Source organism: Pogonomyrmex barbatus, unplaced genomic scaffold (genome assembly GCF_055798465.1).
Source record: "Pogonomyrmex barbatus isolate J1 unplaced genomic scaffold, ASM5579846v1 scaffold8, whole genome shotgun sequence".
In the NCBI taxonomy this organism is placed as follows: domain Eukaryota; kingdom Metazoa; phylum Arthropoda; class Insecta; order Hymenoptera; family Formicidae; genus Pogonomyrmex; species Pogonomyrmex barbatus.
The window spans coordinates 2691762-2715592 of record NW_028297182.1 but is presented as its reverse complement, the minus strand read 5'-3'; the positions used below and the strand labels follow the sequence as shown (position 1 = coordinate 2715592).

Here is a 23831-nt window from a genome sequence, read left to right as displayed (position 1 = left end):
ATAGGAAAGCGGTGCTTAAAATAAGTCCCAGACATTTTGAATTTTACGAATGGTACGGCCGCTTATCGGCCATAATTGAGCTGAATGCATTTGAGGAAGATACATATCTGTGTCAAGGCGTTTCTTTCTTTTCGAGCGCGGCTTATCGCCGCGAGATTGTAATGCGATTAATGAGCGCCGCTTTTGAAAAGTGCGAGTTATGGATTTATGCCTTCTCTCTCTCTCTCTCTCTCTCTCTCTCTCTCTCTCTCATATTTTGATTCGGAGTCGAGGCGAAACTCACGAAGCGTTTTTCTTTCGAAAACCGCGATGGCCTTCCGCGATTCCGCGAGGACACGTGCTCGCACGAGACGCCGGAAGTTTTTTTTTTTTTTTTTTTCCCAAGCAAGATTTTCGGCGTAATCGGCTGCGAGCGTTTCGTTAATGAAACGAAACGACAGTCGTTCGTCAGACTCGCAATCAGATGCAGATAAAGCACGCGAGCGATCTCTTGATATCACGATCCTGACGTTCGGGCGACCTGTCACATAAATATACACGGTGATCGTGTTGTTGAGGAGTAACGTGATATTTTTCGGTGATTTAATATGCGAGATAAGAGAGGCTCCCCCTACCGCGCTTTAAATATCGCGATGTTTTGAAAATTGACGATTTCCTTTTGCGTTTTAATAAATCATAAAGGAAAATTAGCCCGTTTAATTTGCATCGTTGTAAAACATCGTGCGCCGAGAAACGTGATAAACATCGCACGAGCGTTTTATGTTTTATCGCATCATCGTGTCAGTCTGCTAGTCATAATTATTGGATACTGATAGTAGTGATTGTTGCAGAATCGGACTGTGATCCTTACATAAGGTTGACATGATGCATGCCGAGTAGTAGTTGTATAATCTGTTTGTTTCCCCCATTCGCCTCATTATGAATAACCAGCACCAGTTTTGTTAGGAACGAAGACATTTCAAAGCGTTATAATATTTTTCACGTCGACGATTTTATTACGTATCTTGTTGTGGGATTTAGAGCGTGATTCGTGAGTAAAGTGAGTAAATTATTAATTAATAATTATAAACAAAATGCAGCTGCATTCATCTTATAATTTATTATTAAGATAAAATTATAATTTATTATTAAATATTTATATTATAAATATATATCTAATATTAATAACAAGTCGATTATAAATATTATTCCAGTTAAAAATTAAGTTAATTAAAATAATTAAATTTAATGGATTTTATTTTATATACAAGTTAGGATTTTACTTTTCCTTCCTAAGTGGAATGGAAAGGAAGGAAGTTTACCGTGCGTTTAAGTCTGCGGTAAGTTTTCGGCTTCTTCTATCTGTTACGAGCAGATGTTATTTCCGCTTTTACACGGGTATGGCCTTATGGGTCGCACGTGTTTACTGTGAAGAATTTCGATCGTGTCAAAGCAGGAAAGTTTATAGGGGAAAGGTATTCCTTTTGCAGTAATAAAATAATGAAACTCGAGTTGATTCCTGCGTGTACTAAATCTCTCCGCAACTTCAATCGCAACGTAAATACTAACATGAAACATGCACAATTTATTAAATTAATAACATACCGATATATAATTAAAGTAATATAAGTGTGAAACTCTCTTCAAATAATCTGCAATCTTAATTTTCTAATTCCGATTAATATATAATTAAGCGTTCTTTAATATAATTAAGCGTTCTTAAAGATTATAAAACTGTAAGTAGGGAAGTCATAAAATTACGAATTACAAACACGCATTTACGCTGAAAGCGCCTGCGCCAAGGTTCTTTCCCATTTTTCACGGCTGGAGGTACACCTCCAGTCACTTTATAATGACAGTGCACGATCATCAATTCCTTGGAATTTTAAACACCGTCTAAAAATCTTGCGAAATGAAAAAAAATAAGACGACAGTATGTGTGTGCGTTTCACTTATCTTTGATTATTCATTGGCAAAGCAACGCACACATATGTACAAACACACACACACACGCGCGCGCGCGCGCGCGCGCCGTGAATGCAACATCACGTAGGTTGTAACATCCTGCAAAAATTTCTTGCGACTTTCCGCCCGGCATAAATTTTCTCGGCGCGTGATGGAAAGCGCATAGCGATTAAAGGCCAGCCGACTTTGTGCCATCGACGTGTCCACTGACGTGTCGACCTGACGCGTCTGATGCACACGCGATCGAAACGATAAATTAATTATCCGAGGACGCCGATTCCGTCGCCAATGCGCAACCTCGATGCAGCCCGCGAGATCCGCGTATTCTGGTATGACAAATGCGCAAATAAGGCGTGCGTATACAACACACCACACACAGAGATGCACACAGAGACGCGACCGCGATGGAAGATGCATTCAAGGCGCTCTGTCGTACGACCTTTTCGAGCGAGTCAGCGGGAAAAATCCATCCTCGCCACCGCGAAATGCCACGAGTATTTGTTGCGAATGACAGAATCTCTTCTCATAGCGCGAGGTTCGGCGGCGAGGAATAAAGTATACTCGTCACTGATCGAGAACGGGATAAAGATTAAGCGATGTATCGCGATATCCTGCGAAAGGAACGATATATATGTATATCGATCCCCGCAGTTTTGCGCTAACAATATATATATATATATATATATATATATATATATATATATATATATATATATATAGAGACGTGTCACGGGGTGCATTCAACATTCGTTGAAGGTAAGCCCTACTTGGATCAACGATTAACTCGGATAACGATTTTCCATTCGCGACGAAGATACCGTTCCCCAGATGTTTGGATATTCCGAAAACCCTATTCTTATTCCCTGTTGCTTAAGGTTATCCTCGATATGACATTCCGAGTAAGAGTTACTGCCGTCAAGTATGCCACAGATATAGTTACATAAAATAGCATCTCTCCGGAGGTTGCGCAACTTAAAAAGAGACGGCGCTCTTCAGTCCTTGGGCCTACCCACGAAAGTAGAATACCATACAATACTTTCGAAATCTTCCGTTATTCAAAATCTTTATTATTTTTCCAAAAAAATATTTTCAAGGAAGGCGAAGAGATGAAATGTTATATTTAACCTTTCGACACGCCTTTCGAACGAATACACATTTTTATTAAGAGATTTTATAAAAGAAATAAATAAAAGACGACCCGTATCGATATCGTGATTTGCGATACAAATTGCGATGTAGCCTAAGAAAGAGAAATGTTTACGAATCTTTCTTCCCGCTCCGCTCCGCGTTTGTTTACGTTTCGCACGCGCGTTCTATCGATGTGGGACAATGGAACGGTGTCGAAATCAAAGTTTCCTCCTAATTTTCATTACGTTCGCCCCGTATTTACTGGCTCGCGCTGGTCTCGCACCAGATGCGCCAGTTAACCCGATTACGAGCGCGAGCACTCTTCGTCGTAAATGCTCCGAGGCATTTTGACCTACCTCCGACCGATCGAAAAGCTGCGACGCCGTCAATGCGACGCCGATGACCCGTCGTTTAAGTCGACGTCGTCGAGTTTAACGGAGAGTTATTTACGACAAACAACAGGTCTCGTTAGGTAACGCTCGTGTGTAACACGGTAATCCAAACTGCTGGAGTGAAGTTAAATCCTCCACCGAGTTGCCTCCGCGGCGTTTTACGACTTGTATCGTCATTCGGAAGCGCGTTCTCCGACACGTCGATTAAAGTTGTCACGTTGACGCGATTCAAATCTGCCTTCTCTCGAATTAGCCTGGTGGCGATATTTCGGGAGCGATCGAGCACGCGTTCTGTTGTTCGCGACCTGGAAATAGAGCAAAGGGCGCGAGATGTGACACTGATCGATCTCGAGAGATCGTATATTAACGGCGATCTACAGACTCAATCTCAATAGTTAGTACATAAAGTAGCCACACAATTTTTTTAAATTAGATACACTTGATATAGAGCAATACGTATCTGCTACTATAGCTTCGAGGTTGATAAATGCTATATCGAGGTCGTTTAAAGCCATGGCCTATTAAGTCCACCTCAATGCACCTACACACGCGTAACGATCTGTGTCCACATCGCATCGCGATTTTCACGCCTAGTTTCACGATACACAGGAGATGATATTTCTCTTTCCGATCGCCATTCTAAAGCACGAGATTATTCTCCCCGTTGTATTCACACCGTCGACATTTTTGGATTTCCCTCGAGTGTATTTTATATTTAAGAATGGAATTTTATATATTATTACAATTTAAATTATATATTTCCTAATTGGTGTCTCTTAATTAATCGTTAGATTTTGGCAAAAATCGCGCGTGAATTATTTCAATACGATTATTTTAATGCATACATCTTACGTAATAAATAATTTAAATTTTTCTGAATATTTCAACAATTATTAATAACAATTGGAACTTTCGGATATTTCGAACAATTATTGGAAATTCCGCGAACGTATCGGTCAAACGTAACGTCGGCTTTCTCGGTAATGAAGATCCAAAAGAATCCTTTCATTTGAGGGTTTCAATTCGCGCGACCTATATCGCAGTTTCGGTATCTGGTCGGCGAAGGGCCTAATGAGAAGTACAGCGCCGAGAAACGCATTCTGAGAGACAACAGAAACGTCTCTCTCTCTCTCTCTCTCTCTCTCTCTCTCTCTCTCTCTCTCTCTCTCTCTCTCTCTCTCTCTCTCTCTCTCTCACTCTCTCTCTCTCACTCTCTCTCACTCTCTCACTCTCTCAGACTGATGTTCAGGTAAACGTCGTCGGCCCATAAAGGAGATAGCCCCCGCAAAAATGTTTTTTGTCTCGATCCGCCCGAAAATAACAACGCGCTGCTGCAGCTGCCCGAGATCAAAGCTCTCTCCCATCGTTGTCCACCCCTCTCTGCAGCTCGCCCCTCTAATCCCACCCACTCTACAGACGGGGAAAAGGAGAGAAAAAAAAAAGAAAGAAAGGAGAAGAGAAGAAAAAAGAAGGGAATCCTCCCACGAGTCTCGCCATGAGTCGACCTCGGGCGCTCGCTCCTGTTTACGTGTCGCGGGCTTGATGTCTCAACGGTCTCGTCTCCGTCTCTGTCTGTCTCTGTCTCTCTCTATCGGATCCCCGTTTCTCATCCTCCTCCTCTTTCTCTTCCTCCCCCTCCTCCTCGTTGTCCTGATTTTAGCAAAGTGTTGCGATCGGCATCCGCCGTTCGTTTGTACTCTCCCTACCCTTCATTCTGACTTGATCTCCCTCCCTTTCGAGTTCAGTACCGTCTGCTGGCTTGAGCAAAACGTGCGAAGGGGCCCCGGGGGCCTCTGGATCCTCCTCCGGGCCCTCCATCATCACGTGAAAGTCGCTTTCGCGACAGTGCTTTCTTTGTGCTACCTCGCAATAAACTCGTATCAAACGAATATACTATCTAGCAATGTAATTGTGCACAAAAAAAATAAAAATAAAAATATTAACGGGAAATATACAAATGAATTTATCTATCATATAATTATTGATTTTCACCGAGTTAATGTTCGATAATGGCTATATCATAATTATTAACGATATTAACAATTTAATCAATTAAATCAATATTAAATCAATATTAAAATTGTCTATATTGTTTCTTTTTCTGTTTTTATAGATCCATTATCTTTAAGGATACTTTCCTTAATTATCGAATCTAGCAAGGAAAATTGATTTATTAATTCAAACACATTTGCGAAATAAGAACGATCCTCGATATAAATATATCTATGTTTTATAGAATTATTGTTAAAAAAAACATTCTGTTATTTTTCGATGCCTCGGGCTCTCGATTTTCCAAAGACGCGACTGATCGCACTCGCTCACCTTAAAGTTGAGTTCATACGCGGGCGCGAGCGCGGCCGAGGAGAACGCGGCTATTATGTGTCGGCGGCGACCGTGAGAGAGAGAGGCCCGTTTTATTTATCTCGTACAAGGATTCCCCCGACACGATATTACTTACTCGCCTTCGTCGCCGTGTCAAGCGTGTCACTGTGTAGCTCGGGATGTTCGCCAATGGTAGATTAAATTCGAATCGCTTCAAAGCGAGATCTGGTCTGGAAAATTCCGACCGTTTTTTTTTTTTTTTTCTCGAAGTCATATAATTACATGCGCGAATCGATCGATCGCTCGGAAATCCAATGAAAACGCCGCGATTTATGCGCGTTCTCGGAATCAACTCGACGCGTGCACGTGAAAGACATTTCATACGCTGCGGGAAATGTCGAAATTCCACAGTTCACAGTTCGGAGTAATGCTCATGCGACGTCGGAATCGTAGAAAACTTGATCACTAAGAACGTAGACTGTCAAAGCCAGAAAATCCACGATCGAAATTCGATTCTCATTTCTGCTTATCGTTCCTCTCGATGCTTTTTCTTTATTCTCTCTTTTTTTTTCTTCTCTTCTTTTTTTCTGTTTATTAAAACACGAAGATACATTTTAAAATAAAATTATGAATCAACCATGTAACCCGAAGTGCCTCGCCCTTTGCGCAATCCCGGCCAATCCTTCGATCCCCATATCGCGCGCGCGCGCGCGCGTTTCCTCCACTCGCTGTGCATCCTCTTATAAAACGCATACACACTCCTCGTTCTTTCTCACACGCCACGGTAACGGCTGTACCCGGCGGAGCCTTTTGTTGCGCACCGAGTGGGCTCTAGTTGACGAAATATTGACATCCGAGAATAGAAACCCGTTGCGGGTTCTACAGAGGGGTTCCCCTCCACCCCTTCTCTCCCCGTCTCTCTCTCTCTCTCTCTCTCTCTCTCTTTCTCTCTCTTTCTCTCTCTTTCTCTCTCTTTCTCTTCCTCCGTTTCTCTTTTACCATTGGATGACGGGGTGGCGGTGAGCGGAAAGGAACGCAGCGGCGAGAAGGGAAAAGAGAAACGAAGGGAAAAGGCAGAGGCTGGGTCGGTCGGTCGGTCGTAGTCGCATTCAGCATGAATTTAAAGGGGGTGGGACGTGAATGACGTCAACCTCTGAATCGCTCCCTCTCTGTACGCGCTATATCTGGACGTTGTATATGTGTATGATACGCTTGTATGATACGCGTGCGTGCGTGCGTGCGTGCGTGCACGTTTTATATGTATGTGCACACGTACACGCATTACACGCACGAAAAACACGTGCGCTGCGCGCCCCGCGTTTGGTTGGCAGATTGGGGAGGATAAACGTCGAACACGCTCGGGTGACAAACGGAATATTATACAGTGGACACGATTGGATAGAAATTATTTTATAATCAAAAACAGAAAATGTAGAAGCTAAGGTATGTGACGATTGGTGTAATATATTGAACATAAAGTTCACATAATTCTAATTGTTTGTTTAATTCTTTATGTGAACACAAACGTAATTCATGTTCAACGAAGAATTACAATCCGACGTTGATAGAAATTATTTATTCTACTTTTTTTTTGAAAATAAAACAGAGAGACTTTATCAATTATTCGTTTGTTTGATTAATGTCGCTGCATGATTTTAAGTGTCGAAGAGTGATCTCCGTTGCCAGAGTTGACCATCAGCGCAAACGAGCGACAAAAGAGCACGTCGAAATTATTTTCGTTTGGTTCTATCGAGTCTCGTTACATCGACTGTGATCATCGAGGCTGCGATTGCTTTGTAGTTTCCCAAACATTTAAAGCGCACGTGTTAATCGATCGGATCTCGGGTCTCCCCAACATATTCCTGGGCTGTCGAACGTCCCCGATTCTCGCCCCTCGTAGATCAGATGGCACATACGCGCATGTATTCGTGCTCGTACCCGCCGTATTGAATACAACGGAAAGGCTATTAAATTTGTTTTTGTTCGAGCGTCATAATCGTGTCTCGAGGACAGCGCGTGTGTAGAAAGACCTTCTCTACCAATCTGCGACGAGAGAGAGAGAGAGAGAGAGAGAGAGAGAGAGAGAGAGAGAGAGAGAGAGAGAAACCGAGAGGCCTCTCGTAAATTCGCGGGCGGACGATGGAAAAAAAAAATGCTTTGCAAACCGACAGATGTATCTGGGGCTCCATGTTTGTTTCGCTCGGCCTGATCTCGTTGATTTTCTTCGGCTCTGCACGTCCCATCCGCGCGCGTATTATTTACTATCTACACTCGAAACGCGCTAAATTACTAGCCTGTGTTACCGGTAAAATGTGCCGATAGCGAACCTGTGTCGGGACACCTGATTTGCCGTCCTCGTAAAAGTTGATGGAATAGACGCGATTAGATCCGCCGATGAGATCGACAACATGAGCCCATTAGATGCGCAGATACCCGAAAAATCGATTCGATTGAATACACTCGAGATGCCGATTCTTTGTTAAGCACTTTACTAATAAGTGTTGAGCACTTTACTTAATAAGCTGTCAAGTACAGATAAAATATTGCTCTGAGCCATATAAACCAAATAAATAAGCATCGAATATTCTGTTTGCAACCTCGGAAAAGGAAATTTGGATGATTTTTTTATTTGTATGCCAATATATGAATTTCCAAATGATTCATTACCAAAAATTCAAAAGATGCGCCAAAATTAATTGTATCGAGTTAAATTTTGACAGGATTATTGTTCTCATATAATCGATCGTGCTTTTATTTAAAATATAATTTACTTAAATGCATAATTGCAATGGAATTTTTAATTTCTTAGTGCTTTTTTGATCAAAACTTTTAAAAGCTCCAAATCACAAAGAAACTGGTCTCGACTTAAATATTGAAGAGCGCATATTAAATGAACTATTTAACAAATGTTAGATTAACATTAAAAATTGCGGGATTAAAAATCCAGAGAAATAGTTAAGCCTAAGAAAATTGCTTTTGGACGACTAACAATGTAAACCCAGGCGAAGTGGAAACACGTGTTCGTGAGTGAGATCTCGATTTAAAATTTTCAGCTTGCTTTCCAATTTCATTCAACATTATTATGCTGATGAAAACAAGAAACCATACATAATATAATAAACTATAACACGAGTAAAAACATAATAAAATTACATAATATCTATCGAATCGATATTTTAGTACATATACATATATATATATCTATCATAAATACTTAAAAAAAAATTAAAAGCTTAATTATTTTCTACAGCAAAAGTGATTAAAGATTTTGGATTTCTTTGAGATAAAATTCCGAATCTCGAACTATTAACAGCTCAGGAAGATTTTTTTTTTTATTTACACACACACACACACACACACACACACACACACACACACACCACATACACACGTATCCTATTCAGAGCTATTTATCATACCCAATTTTTTGCGGTATTGGATAATTCGGCGATTATCAACGTCTCACGCGATTGACGCGACAGTCGTTTTTTCTTAGTCTGTCCTCCGATATCTGCGAGAGGGTATTCGGTGGCTTTGGAACATTCCGTCTGAAGAACGATGTACACGGGCGAGCGTTGATCGATGCGTAACCGCATGAAAGTTTGCGCAACGGAGAATCGTTGGCAAACGTCAGATAAGGACCCGTGACGCGTTTCTGCTTTTGCGCAAAGCCGGTATTACGGCGAGCACGCGCAAAACTCGCCGCACGCACGTGGTAATCCGATATCGCGAGGACACGCTGCACGCGTGCTCCTTCACGTGCTCGTCTCGACTGGCAACATTTACGATCGCACCGGGCGGATTGCTCGTAATTCGAGGATGATCCGGAGCAGCCGGTAATTCCTGCCACGGCTCGACAGATATGCGCTTGCGATAAAAGGAGATTCATTAAACTTCAAAATATCACAGCGCCGCGTTTAAATATTCGATATATATACATATATATATATATATTTTTTTTTTAAGATAAGTCTGAGACTTATATTTTGTGCAAGAGAAAGCCTTGTAGAAATTTGTATGCGCTCCATATGCAACCTATATGACTTATGTTATTGATCCAAACCCTTCAATTGGAGGGTCCCCTAAGCAGGCTTCTCTGCGCGGAACACTCTTAGAAAGAGTGAACTTTTAGTATTTCTTTATCCAACCGTGATATTTTCTTTAATCATGAATTGGAGTTTTCTAAAAATTATCTCCACGTTGTTATATTGTACAATATAAAAGGACTATACTACTTCGATATATTATCACAACAATTATAAAAATAATACAGTAAATCCGAAAAACTCTTCTCAATGAATCGCGTCACTTTTTCTGAATTCTTTTGTTAGCATTAATAAGGAAAAAAAAAAAATGCACGTGACGAAGAGGAACTCACAATCAGTCCAAAGATGTATCCGCCGTTATTTGCCAATCAAACGCGCTAATTCCATTCGTGCATTTTCACCATGGCGAAAGATCCCCCTTGCGATGCGTGAGTGTCGTGAGGCGCGATGTTCGAGAACCCATTGGAAATCATGGATCGACGGAAGAGCCCCGCTTCCCGGGCTCTCTCTCTCTCTCTCTCTCTCTCTCTCTCGCATGGTCGTCCGTGTTTTGCGGCAACGCGCGGGGGTAAGGCACGTATTATGAACGCGGCGGCGACTCGGCGCGGCGCGGCGCGGCGCGGCGTGGCGTGGCGTGGCGCGGCGCGGTGCGGTGTGTGAATAGCGAGCACGTGCATTTCCCACAGAAAAGCAATGGGGTCTACGCGCCGCGGCGTCGCGGCCAGCTGGGAATACGGCCGGGGTTCGGGCACCGCTCTCGCCTCGCCTCGCCTCGCCTTTCGGGACACGCATCGGGAACGGCCACCTTCAAAGAGGCGCCGTAATTTTGTTCACTTTGAACGGATTATCGTCCGCAATTAACGCCGCGATGAATTAGAAGAGAGGAGGACGTATGGGCAGGAGGACAGTTTTGCTGGCAAATCTACAAATCTGGTTAGATACAGATCTGAAAATAATTTTGAATCATCAAGATTATTATGTGGAACACTTAAATATGATAATAATAGTACCGTAAAAATTTTTTATCTTCTAGTGATCTAGTGAGTCAATTTGAACGCTGTATATAATAATTTTGAAAACTCGATAAAATTATTTTCAAATCTAACCAAACTTTTTTTTTAGATTTTTCAGTAAAATTATTTTTTCCGTATAGATAGCCGATCGCCACTCGCCAGGAAAGTCGATTAAAAGCGACAAGATAAAAATAAAGTGAAATAAATATTTTTCTAATTGTATATAATGTAATGAAAATTTATTACTTTATAATTGATTAAATAGTTTATTCTTAAAAGGGATTTTTTCCTAAGAAACATTTTCTTTAAGTATAAGAAAATGGACATTTCTTTAATTACATCTATGTGTATCTATAAAATTACGTTATTACGTTATAAATTATGGAAAATCGATCAATATCTTTGCTATTTATTTCATTCTCACGGTTTTAGAATAAAATGAGGTATCGACGTGCATGGTATCGAACACAATCGGAGTGAATTTTCTCTCGGATTCGGGAGATAATCGTAGGAATCTCGTTTTGTCTTCGAAATCTTCGATTTTTATTGTATAACCGTCAGTGGGCTCAAATTTATTCGCGACGTCGGGCAAAAAATGTGACCTTCTCGAATTATTCAAGTATCGTGAATGATTCCGTCGTGTGTTATTACTACGTCGCAGATTATGAAATAAAGATCCGTTGCAAATACGCCAAACACAGACTATATCGATTGGCAGAAATCTATTCGTTCCTAGCGGGAATCGATTGCACGAGTATGATCTTGACTTGGCGAGTGGTAACCACTTTTCTGTCGCAAATGCAAAAGTTCACACTGCCATTTAAACCGAATTAACTCTTGCCAGTATGATTGACGATGTATTATCGTTCATTGCGCATTATATCGTTGCAATCCGCCCGATCGCTTCGAATAATCTCAGACGATATATTAACTAACAGTCTGCAAGAGTTATTATATTACTTAATATTCAATGGACTAATCGATAGCTTTTCCTCATTAATATGCGATGGCTGTGCCGAGTACATACATTATTATTTTAAACACCTTATCCTCCTTTCGCATCGCGAGACACACATGGAAAAAGAGTAAAAATTTTCAACGAACGCTTTACGTTTCACGAGAAGAAAATGTTCGTGTTTTCGCGGCGATTTTCATTTATTAATCAAGTGTCTCGAAAAAAAAAAAAAAAAAACTTGGCAAATAAAAATCCAATATTTCGATCTAACGATTGAATTTTATAATCTTTTGAATTTTATAATGTTTTTTTTTTCTTTCTTTTTTTTCCTCTCAGTCGTCTATTATTTACACATCGGGCTTGTACACTCGAAGTGATCGTATTTATCGTGTGTATTAACGGTCCCGAAAGGGACTGAAATATAGACTCGGATCGCGGATACGGCTTGCGTCACACCTCGGCCACTCGTCCGATACCGCCAACTCCGCAGTTTCACTCTCTAACGCGCACAGTTATTTCTATAACGATCACCGCGAGCATCGCCGCGAGCGCGCGCCGCGATTCTCCAAAAAGATAATTTTATCTCACGGAGGGTTAAGATGAGTCACACTCTCTCTGTTTCAGTGCGCCAATAAGCCGCGCGTTCGCATCTATCTCGTGAAGGCTGTTCGCGGTGGAAAAAGCAAAGGCTCCTCTGTCGTCCTCCCGAGGGGGTCGGCGGGTGGTGGCGCGACATTATCAGCTACGGCGGCGATCGGCGGCGTCGGAGCCCAGCCGTTATCATCCGGCTATCATAGCACAGTGCCACCCCAGAACGGAAGGGGTGGTTCGCCACTTCGTGTCGCGGCGATGGTAGCAGCTGCCTCCGCTACGGCCACCGCCACTGCCAGCGTGGTGGCCATGCAGGACCGCCAGGACATCCCCTCGCAATTCAATCAGGTAAATGTTTGACTAGCTCTAATGACGTTATCAATGGCGCGCGACCAGGGGCAATTCTGATTCATACGTTACATAGACTGCTACCATATTAGCCGGTTATAGTAAGTAAGTATTCGCGACGCGAATTGGTAAAACGATACGATCTTTGATACGTTGTTTTTTTTTTTTTTTTATCATCGTTCTTTTTTCGCGATTTCGCGTGTTAAAACAAATGAAAAAAGATAATGAAAAGAGAAAATTCACATTTGATTGATTTTTGAAATTTTCATACGTGAAAGTATCATACGATTAAGTTCTTTTTACTTTAGCGTTTATATACATGTAGTGTTCCTATAACGACATACTTTCGTTGCGTTCGACATTTTATATTTAATGGGAGAAATAATTTACAAATTTAAAATGTTTCATTGTATTGATGATTAGTTAAGTTAATTTTTTCAATTTTTAACAATTTTTTCAACTTTATTTTTTTATTATTTTTTTTAATAATCACTTTTTATATATATTTTTTTTTATTACAGTTTACAGTTGATGTGAGACATTAACATCAAATAAAAAAAGAGTCATTCAAAAATAAATCTCATAAGTCCTTGTAAAATACATCGTAAGATACACGTACGATATTTGGCTCCTTTCATGAATTATTTTTACTTCTTTGAAACTTTATGGACTTCTAAGTGAGAGAACTCACGTCAATCGTTATTATTAGATGCAGAGCCAACATGGAATACCCCACCAAACGTACCCCGTGGCGGGGTATGGCCAAAGAGGACCAATGGCAGGAATGGGGCCAGTCGGGATGAACAACTTCAACGGCATAGGCACAATGAGCCCGATGCACACTATGAATTCCATGAATTCGATGAACAGTATGAGTGGCATGAACACGATGAATCCTATGACAATGGGAGGAATGAACGGTATGAACGGTATGAGCGGTATGAATGCTATGAGTGGAATGACACCCATGAACTCCATGAGCAACATGGGCAACGTAGCCATGAACAATATGATGGGACCCAATAACATGCAAATGAACAAAATGCAGGTACTTATCTAATACCAAACATGGTAATCTAAACTTATTTCGCTGCGTCTCTTTAAGTTCCGCTACAATTTGTTAAATACCAATACTTATTTACCAAATCAAATTTATTTATCCCATGTAAATATTTCATACTTATTGCGTCATAATTACATCTAATTCGACAAATATGTATTTGCCAATCGGCTGACGAAAGGCGCGCGTCTGTCTGTTTTTCCTGATAATAGCATACACCTTTGCTTCCAGGCTCAATCGCATCAAGGCTATCCGCGAAGATTAGCGCCTTATCCGAACCCAGCCATGCACATGGCGCAAAAGCGACAGCAAGTTCCGTATCCCGCTCAGAACCCTACGGCTATGCAGCAGGGCTTCAACGGCATGACGGCAGCGCCGAATTATCCGAACGCCTATCCCACCGGGGCGAGGCCGAATTTTCAACAGCAGTATCAGTCCATGCAGAGCATGAATCCCACAGGGGCTGGTTTCGGACCCAACGCGATGATACGAGGAGCGAATATGAGGCAAACGGCACCGGCTTACAACACCCCCTCTCAGACGGCAGCAGCGAGCCAATATGGTTATGGAAATAATGGCGTTTCGGGGGTTTGTATGGTTCCCCCTACTTCGGTCGGTAACCAATTCGTCGGCCATCAGCAAAATACGGGAGTAGGATATGGTGGGAATGCGTCGTACGGCGCTTCGGGCGTGGCGACCAGTCAGTATCAGCAGGATGTAGCATCGATGAGGTCGACAAACGGAGGTAACATGAATTATCAGCACAGTCCCATCCCCGGTAATCCGACGCCACCGTTGACACCCGCCACCAGTATGCCGCCTTACATCAGTCCGAATCCGGACATCAAGCCTAACTTCAATGAGATGAAATCGCCTGGCAATATTCAGAGTGAGTGGATTCTGTAATTGTACATTGTTTTTTTGTTTTTTTTGTTTTTTTTGTTTTTTTTTTTTGTTAAATGTTAAGTTTAGCTCAGCCTCCATTTCGATAAAATTAGACTTATTCGACGCGTTTTCGCACGAAACGAAAGAATCTGGCAAAAAAGTATCGCTCTGCCCTGCGAATCGAGATTTTAATCGTTATTAAAGTTTGGGAAGTTTTGAATTTATCTCCGGAGAAATAGTGTCGACTTCAACTCGACCAATGAGTTATATAGCATTATTAAAGTTTATACTAGAGTTAGGAAACTTGTCATCAATTAAATGTACCGACACTAGTGACATGCACCATACGCGTGCGCATGCTCTGTAGCAACATGCGTGTGAATGTTCGAAATATGAAATGATAGAAATACGAAATATACATACGAAATATAAAATAATATACGATATAAGGAGTTACACACACACACACACACACACACACACACACACACACACACACACACACACACACACACACCACACCACACCACACACCACATACCACACACACACACACACACAATGAATACGAAATGATGGAAATACGAAATATGAAATAATATATAATAACATAATGAGTTATGTTATTAAAATTCTATCATTTATTTCAGATGACGAATTGAGACTAACATTCCCCGTGAGAGACGGTATAATTCTTCCACCTTTCCGCCTAGAGCATAATTTGGCTGTTAGCAATCACGTGTTTCAATTGAAGTCCACGGTGCATCAAACGTTAGCGTGGCGATCAGATCTGGAGTTGCAGCTCAAATGTTTCCATCATGAGGATAGGCAGATGAATACGAATTGGCCGGCGAGTGTGCAAGTCTCCGTTAACGCGACTCCCCTCGTGATCGATCGCGGGGAGAACAAATCTTCCCACAAGCCTCTCTATTTGAAGGACGTATGTCAAGCAGGAAGGAACACGATACAGATTACCGTATCCACGTGCTGTTGTGTAAGTTTGAGGATATCAATAATTAAACGATATGCGTTTTACGTATTCTTAGCAATGCGAATCCTCGAGACGAATCCTCGAATGAATTTTTGTTTCATGTAGGTAAATCCCGTGTATTCAATCGAATATATTTGAGATATGCATATCTATTTATTACTTATAGGTTTAAGATTTTTCTTTATTTTTATTTTTAGTTTATTTTTTTATCGAATACCTTTGCCCAGGATGTGCGTGTATTTATTAAGTATAGGCTTTTATTTTTATTTTTTATGTTTTTTATTTTCTAGTTTTTTATTTATTTATTTTTTTTTTTTGAGTAATTTCTTATAGATAGATATGCATTCTCCATAGAATGCGTGTTCTGTTTCACAGTCGCATCTATTTGTACTCCAATTGGTTCATCGACCCAGTGTACGAAGTGTGCTTCACGGATTACTACGTAAAAGATTGTTGACGGCAGAACATTGTATAACGAAAATCAAAAGAAACTTCAGTAATACAATGTCAAACAACGGTATACAGTCAGAGAAAGACGTAGTGGAACAAACAGCACAAAAGGTAAAATTCATAAAAGTACTTTAAAGCTCTTCTTTAATCCTAAAGTTTTATGGCTCGAAATGTCAATTATGTATTATTATTTTAAGTTATGCGGATCTTGCCAACAGGTATCTTTAAAATGTCCTATCACCTTTAAACGCATTACACTGCCAGCCAGAGGACACGATTGCAAGCATACACAGTGTTTCGATTTGGAATCGTACTTGCAATTGAATTGTGAACGAGGAAACTGGAGATGTCCAGTATGCTCGTAAGTAATAATTAAATTGTCAAGAATTTTTACGGATTTCTCTATTGAAATTAAACATAAAAAAATACAAACGAATTGTCACGTTTACAGGAAACCCGCACAGCTGGAAGGCTTGGAGGTCGATCAGTATATGTGGGGTATTTTGAATACAATAAATACCGCAGAAGTTGACGAAGTGACGATAGACTCGCTCGCCAACTGGAAACCCACCAAGAATTCACCTGTTAAGTCTGAAGAAGAGAATGATTGTAAACGAACAACCAAGGCGATGTCACCGGGCAGTATGAATATGCCAACTATGAACAATTGGGATATGAACCAAGCTATGAGTCCTTATATACCGCCCGACATGAATAGTATCGTGAGTGGTTCGATGATGAATAATACATCTTCCACGTACCAGAATAACAGCATGAACCATCGGAATACATCCGGCGGAACGTACGAGATAAATTCCGGGACGAATACTATCGGCAATAATGATTATGTCAGCGGAACAGGTCCGCTTTCACACTTAAACGAATCCGTTAATTCTTTAGATCCTCTCAATGCTATGGAGAAATCACTCAACGACCAAGTACGTTTTATTATGATTGATTAAATAATAGCGATATAAAAATACAGAAATATTAAATATAATGTGCACGTTGCAGATGCCTCATACTCCTCATACGCCACATACCCCGCAATCTACTCCTCACACACCGGCTGGTGGTGCCAGTGGTCCGCCAAGCGTTCCGCCAGCATCACAAGAATCTACGGGAAATCACAATACCTCCGGCAATACAAGTACAACTATAAATAATGACACCGCTACGGACATACCGTCGGACTTAAATTTCGATCCCGCCGCAGTTATAGATGGAGAAGGTACCGGCCAAGAGGGATTGAATGTAAGTATTAAAAGAAGCATTAAAGAAAACACCGCATTAAGAGAAAACACTTTAGGTCGAAATATTTCTCAAGTCCGTTCAACAACGTGTTACCTGTTATTACAGCTCTTACCAGACAATGTAGATGCGATGGATCTCCTCTCGTATCTCGAACCACCGGACCTAAACACTCCTCCTAGTAGCGGCGCCAGCAGTGGCAATCCTTCCTCTAACGACGACATATTAGCACTCTTCGAGTAAGAAAAAGAAATGAATAAAAGGCGAGTGACTATTTCGTAATCAAACTACGATCCCCCATACTTTATAACAAAACGGTAAAACGAATTGACATCTCGCTGCAAACGTTATTTTGACTACAGTATATCTTCGTGCGAATTCCTTAAGAAACTCTATATGATGAAATTGAACAAGATATTCAATTTCGATTTCTGATTAGAGACTGAGTTCGGAAGTTACTGTATGCGAGCGCTTGCAGTGAGAAAAATTAAATTTTATTGGGGTCACTGTGGGTGCTCTCACCTAATCAATGGTACAAATAATCTTAATTATAACTATAATATTCCTATTAAAATTAGAGATAAAATGCTAGAGTTAAAGAAATGATTTCTAATGATAATACAGCAAACACCATACCATTCGTAAAGACGTTATTGCCTAGACAGCATCTTGATATCGATATCGTATGTATGTGTGTATGTATGTATGTATGTATCTATCTATCTATCTATATATACACATATGCGTGCGTTCGGAAGATATGCTTTTGAAAGTGGTGCGTTAAACAACACGCCAGACAATTATTCCAGAAACGGTTTTAAAGCATATATATTTAAATAATTGATTGCTGTACTTATTCAGATATTCATAGATATTCAGCTTAAATTATCATGAATCGTGGCAATGGTCAATAAAAGATATCTATTAACACGTTTATTATAATCCAAGATTAAAGTATCTTTCAAAGATGCTCCTTATCTCTTAATTTCCGTTTTTTTATATAAAAATAAGAAAAAATAATTTAACATATTTAATGATAAACATTTGTATACAACTCGTGAGACAGGATATTGTAAGATCCTATATCATGGGCAATGTGTAAAAAAAATTATTAAATTTTGCTTCATAAGATTCTGTATATTTATTATGTTTATTTTATCACGATAAATTATATTGATTCATCACGTTAAATTATAGTAATGAAATGAACATTGTATTGTTTTAATTATTTATGAATTGTTTATGAATATTTGTTTGAGTGCAGACACATCATGCTGTGCTAATCTACAAACATTTCGGAATATTTTGAAGTTCTTGCAATAAAGTCTTTATACTGGAAAACCGGTCTATTCGCATTCAAGGCTATGATAGACCTATGTCGCGACAAAAAAAAAATACTGTACAGACCTACTTTTGTAAATAAATTTTAATCGAGATAAAAGTAAGATATTCATCGGTTGGGATTTCCTCCCGCCTATTGATGGATATTGTGCATATAGTGTTCCTTTCCTTTAGATTATAGCAACAGATGGAAATGAATAAACTAGGGGATATCGGGCTTCACACTGGAAATTTAATAAGAACACGTGATGTATCTCCCGAGATAGAAAATACAGACATGAAATGAAAGAGAGTACAAGGGAAATAGGATTATCTGAGACAATTGAAAAAGTCTAATAATTTTATCATTTTCAGCAGATTTTAGCTCCATACAAGGATATCCCTGCATATATATTTTGACTCTTGTAAATATGAAAAGATATGCGTATATCTAACATTTCGGAAATGTTTAACACTCGAAATATTTATATTATTTGCAAAATTTCTTTGTCGATAATATAATTCCAAGTTATAAATATAATTTCCAAGTTCCAATTTTAGAATTGGAAATTATATACTTTATAGATGAGAGAGGTTTATATATACATATATACACATATATACAGTATTAATAAGAGAGAGAGAGAGAGAGAGAGAGAGAATGGAAAATTTTCTACGCCTTTCGATCATGGCAACCTCCGAAGATACATCAGGATATTTGCACATATAGAATTTATTTTCACATTTTGATATGTAATATATATGTATTTCGAATTGATTTGCTATACAAATTACTAAATTTATAATATTTACCTTTTTAAACTATTGTTATTCTGAATTGATAAGTTCTGTGTATTTAGATTTTTTTTTTAATATCAAATTGCGGTATAAACTGCTTCTATCATCATTGTCAATTACACTTTTTCTCACATTGCGTTCAATCTAATAATTAGCAGAAATACCTCTGTTGAATAATGAAAGATGTAAATTGCATAAAGATAATAGCAATATTTACACAAGGCCTTAAAGAAATTGCGCCTCATGATCCATATATAATCAAATTTTATATAAGAAGGAAGAATCAAAATTTTTTGCGGGAGAAATATATATATAGATATATATAGATATATATATATATATATATATATATATATATAGATATATATATATATATATATATATATATATATATATATCGCAAAATAATTATATACGCACTTGATTGTATTATTTACACAATGATTGCGTTCGCAACGATTCAGCATGCGAAAATAAATTCTGTATATCTTCTTGCATAATCTCGCGATAACTCGGTTATCGTTTAACGAAAACGTAAATCAGATATCCGTATGTAAAAAAAAGATACTGCCAGAGTGATACCGCCCAAGACCCCCTGCTTGTGTAGTGGTTATAAACATTTGTATCTTTTGTGATTAAAAGAGAAGATATACTTACAGCGACTCGTGTAGATTATACAGATTTTATATAAAAGCATGTGGGTGTGTGTATACATATATATATATATATATATATATATATATACACACACACACACACACACACACACACACACACACCACAGTATGCAACGTTAGCGCACAGTGAATGATTAGTACAGTCAAGTTTCTATACATATAATTACTATAACATTATTGAAATTTAGATTTTAATATTACTTGTACTAAGCGTGACCCATTGTATATTATTTGTATATATGGTAAATAGAATAATAATATAAGAAAAGTGGCAGATACTTATTGGCCAGTTATAATAGTGAAATGATTATCCTAATTATTTCTCAGAACCAAAACATACACGAGAGAGATGTATGAGGATACCTTAAATTAGAGAATGTAACGTGTAAATGGCTGATGAATAAGGTAATAACAAGTACAAGCAAATATTGTACTGTTATTTCTCTAATAGAATTATTACTTACTTATTAAAAAAAACACACACACACACACACACACACACACATACACACATAATTACCTAAAGAAGTTTATTCAAACTGTAAGCTTTACTTAGGATTGCCAAGAAGTAGTATACGCAACTCTGTTGCGATTGTACATAGGCAATGTTTACCTATACCTAGCTAATAATACCCCTAAAATATTATACACGATACACCGCTCTTAGTTTATAGGAGTCGTGGAGATTTGTAGGTATTTCGTGAGAAGCCATAAAAAAAACACACCATATTTTAATCCGCAGAAGGATGATAAATTGTATGTATTGTCAGATATTCTCGATATTTTTACAAATTATACATGATGTATTTGAGAAACACGTAGACATTACTGTCGAAAAATAATACACAATTTTTCTAACGACCGGCGAATCGACAACCAACAAGGCCGCCTACAAGAATGCCTGTATGAATTTTCATCATCATTGATAATAAGAGATAATTCATTTCATTGCCGAATAGTTAAATAACGAGACTTCTACAAATCTCTGCGGCTCCAAGATTATAATACCTATTTATCTATCGTTAGGAGGCCTATAATTTGATTTTACAACGCTCTACGAACAAAACCGAGTAAGATAATCCGCAAGTATGGCGGACGATCGGAGTCGTCGTTTTATCCAAGGTCTGGAAGAAATTACGAAACGGAAGATATTCTCATGTAACCGTGTCGACTCATGATGTATCGGCTGCACCGATCGCCGGAAACTCCATTATTTTAAACAATACGTTACAATTAATATCGAATATAGCCACACGTGATTGCGTCTTTATTCACGCCGAAAGAATTTTCTTTAGCGAATCATAGCACAGAGAATCTGTGCTTCAATTGTGCGCGCGACAATACATTTCTCTGACAAATTTAAAAATTATCCGCGCGGCAAATACATCATGAGTGTCGACATGATATCGGTCCAAGGTCGCAAGGTCTGTTCGTTTCAGATGCACCACTCGTGTTACAAACGAGATACGAAGCGTTACACTCGGACCTAAGGAGACGGGAGGAAAACGGGAGGAAGAAAGTTAAGAGATGCAGAAGGTGCAACTCAACGGACAGACCTGCGGTTTCAATCTTCGCAAGAACAAAAAGAAAATCGCGGGAATGCGCATTATAAATTGAAAGAAAAAAAAAAAAAGAAAAAAAGAAAGAGGAAATCATCATTGATGATCACTGATATCATTGATTATATTCGCATAAAAGATTTTAATAAAGACCAGTTTTTAAACATGTACGACAGACACAACATTGTTTCTTGATAACGGTTAGACTCATTCAATAAAAAAGTCATAAAACATACAACGGAATCGTGAATCATTTTATTCCCGAAAAATTATTACGAGACGATAATGCGGGGAAAGTTGGTTGGAAATATCGTATACAAGTCTTCTCGATGCGAGGATATCGACAAGATATCCCGCAATTGCAAATTTAAATGTTTCGTTCGTTTGCTTGATTGTTGATCGCACGAGAACTATCGCATTTGTATTAGCTTGAAATATTTGAATATTTTTTATCAGGAAGTCACACCAAGGGGAATACCAAGGTCGCATAAATCAAAGATAACGATCCTGCATATGTAAAAGGAATAGCTCTCGTTTTTCTCTATTATTTAGAGACCGTTTCAAAAAGTAGTGATAAAAAAAACTAGAAAATAATAATCAGTATTTAATTCTCGCGCTTGTTTACAAGAATTATTGATATTATTATAAAATAAAATATTTAGCAGGAGATATTTGTGAAGGTATACGTTTCCGAAGATTCTTCTTGTTTGGGACAGGTTTGTTGAGGATCCAGCAATTGACGAACACGTATTGGTATTATTATATAACATCGTTTTATTAGATTTAAATTGAAATTGGTTATAAATTATGGTGATGAATTCGAATACTAGGACTAGGACAGATGGTTTTCGCTGCTTTGCTCAGTATACTCAATTTTTATATTGCATATCATGGTTGTCGAAGAATGAATGCCGTTAATGAAATTTCTTTTCCGCTTTTTGCTCTCTCTCCTCCCCTCTCTCTCTCTCTCTCTCTCTCTCTCTCTCTCCCTCCCTCTCTCCCTCTCTCTTTTCTCTCGACATATTCTCGCGCGCGCGCGCGCGCACACACACACACACGCACACACATGCATACACACAAGCACACGCATCTCTCCGATTCTCTCTCCATCCTTCTCTCGATTCGATAAAAACAATATTAATCATTCATATTAAGCATTTTACGCGTGTAATATAGACTCTAACTTTCCGCCGGTAGTGCGATCTCTCGCTCGCTGTTCTCTCGATTCCGCGTCGATCCGCGAATCCTGTTCCTCCAACGCGTCCGGATTCGCGTAAATAACGGAACTTTGATCCTCCCCTCCCCCTCTCTCCTTCTCGTCCTCGGGCAGCTACTGAATTCATCTCGTCATATCCGCAAATCCGGAAAAAACTCTACGATATAGCTCTCCCCGTCACTCTCTGACACCCCCTCCCGCGTTTAACGTTTGATTTGAACGGCCGCTTCGATAACGATCGATCGTTACTCGGTTCACACACGTTGTTTCCCAACGTGTCTTATTTCAAGTAAAAACATGCTCGCGAAACGAGAGCAAACGAGAGCGTCGAAGTGAAAACGGTGCCGAGGCACCGAGGATGATTACGAAATGAAATGACGACTCTCGCCTCGCGACGCCATTATTTCTTCGGCGCTTTTCGTACCGTTTTCATTCCGAAGCGACACAGCGAGATTTCTTCCGCTAAGCTTTTGTCAGCATCACGATGCTCCCTAGCAACAATATCGGTTGTCAATCGTAAACTTTTTTTTTACAGAAGTTCACGTCTGTAAGCACAACCGGATCTACACGTATTAGAAGCGCACGAGCCTTCACCGCCATTCAATTATTATTATAATATCTTTCGAGTCGCATATCAATGATTGCATTGATAATTTAATTTCTCTCGAATAATTATATACAAGGTATTTCTGGAAAGACTAACTTGAAAGAAACGATACGTATGTATTAAATTAAACAACCTTATTAATTAAATCATTTTAAGACTCAATTTTTTCTTTGTTGAATGATGCCATTTCTTTAAAATTGGATTTCTGGAAACACCTTGCATTTGTATATATATATATATATATATATATATATACATATATATATATATACACACAT

At 39.2% G+C, this 23831-nt stretch overlaps 1 protein-coding gene across 3 annotated transcripts in view; it reads left to right on the top strand.

The window, feature by feature from the left end:
• Window positions 1-22852, top strand: part of tna (Zinc finger MIZ domain-containing protein tonalli) — a 37153-nt gene extending 14301 nt beyond the window's left edge. Inside the window, exons 2-11 of one of the 3 annotated variants that reach the window (XM_089084057.1) lie at window positions 10519-10765; window positions 12425-12739; window positions 13449-13787; window positions 14031-14688; window positions 15335-15678; window positions 16051-16236; window positions 16323-16486; window positions 16577-17063; window positions 17140-17379; window positions 17485-22852. In XM_089084057.1, the coding sequence (XP_088940183.1) occupies window positions 12650-12739; window positions 13449-13787; window positions 14031-14688; window positions 15335-15678; window positions 16051-16236; window positions 16323-16486; window positions 16577-17063; window positions 17140-17379; window positions 17485-17619 (2643 nt within the window). In that variant the 5' untranslated portion in view covers window positions 10519-10765; window positions 12425-12649 and the 3' untranslated portion in view covers window positions 17620-22852. The remainder of the gene's footprint in view (window positions 1-10518; window positions 10766-12424; window positions 12740-13448; window positions 13788-14030; window positions 14689-15334; window positions 15679-16050; window positions 16237-16322; window positions 16487-16576; window positions 17064-17139; window positions 17380-17484) is intronic. The other 2 variants (XM_089084056.1, XM_089084059.1) reach the window with 2 other exon arrangements.
• Window positions 22853-23831: the final 979 nt, after the last annotated feature.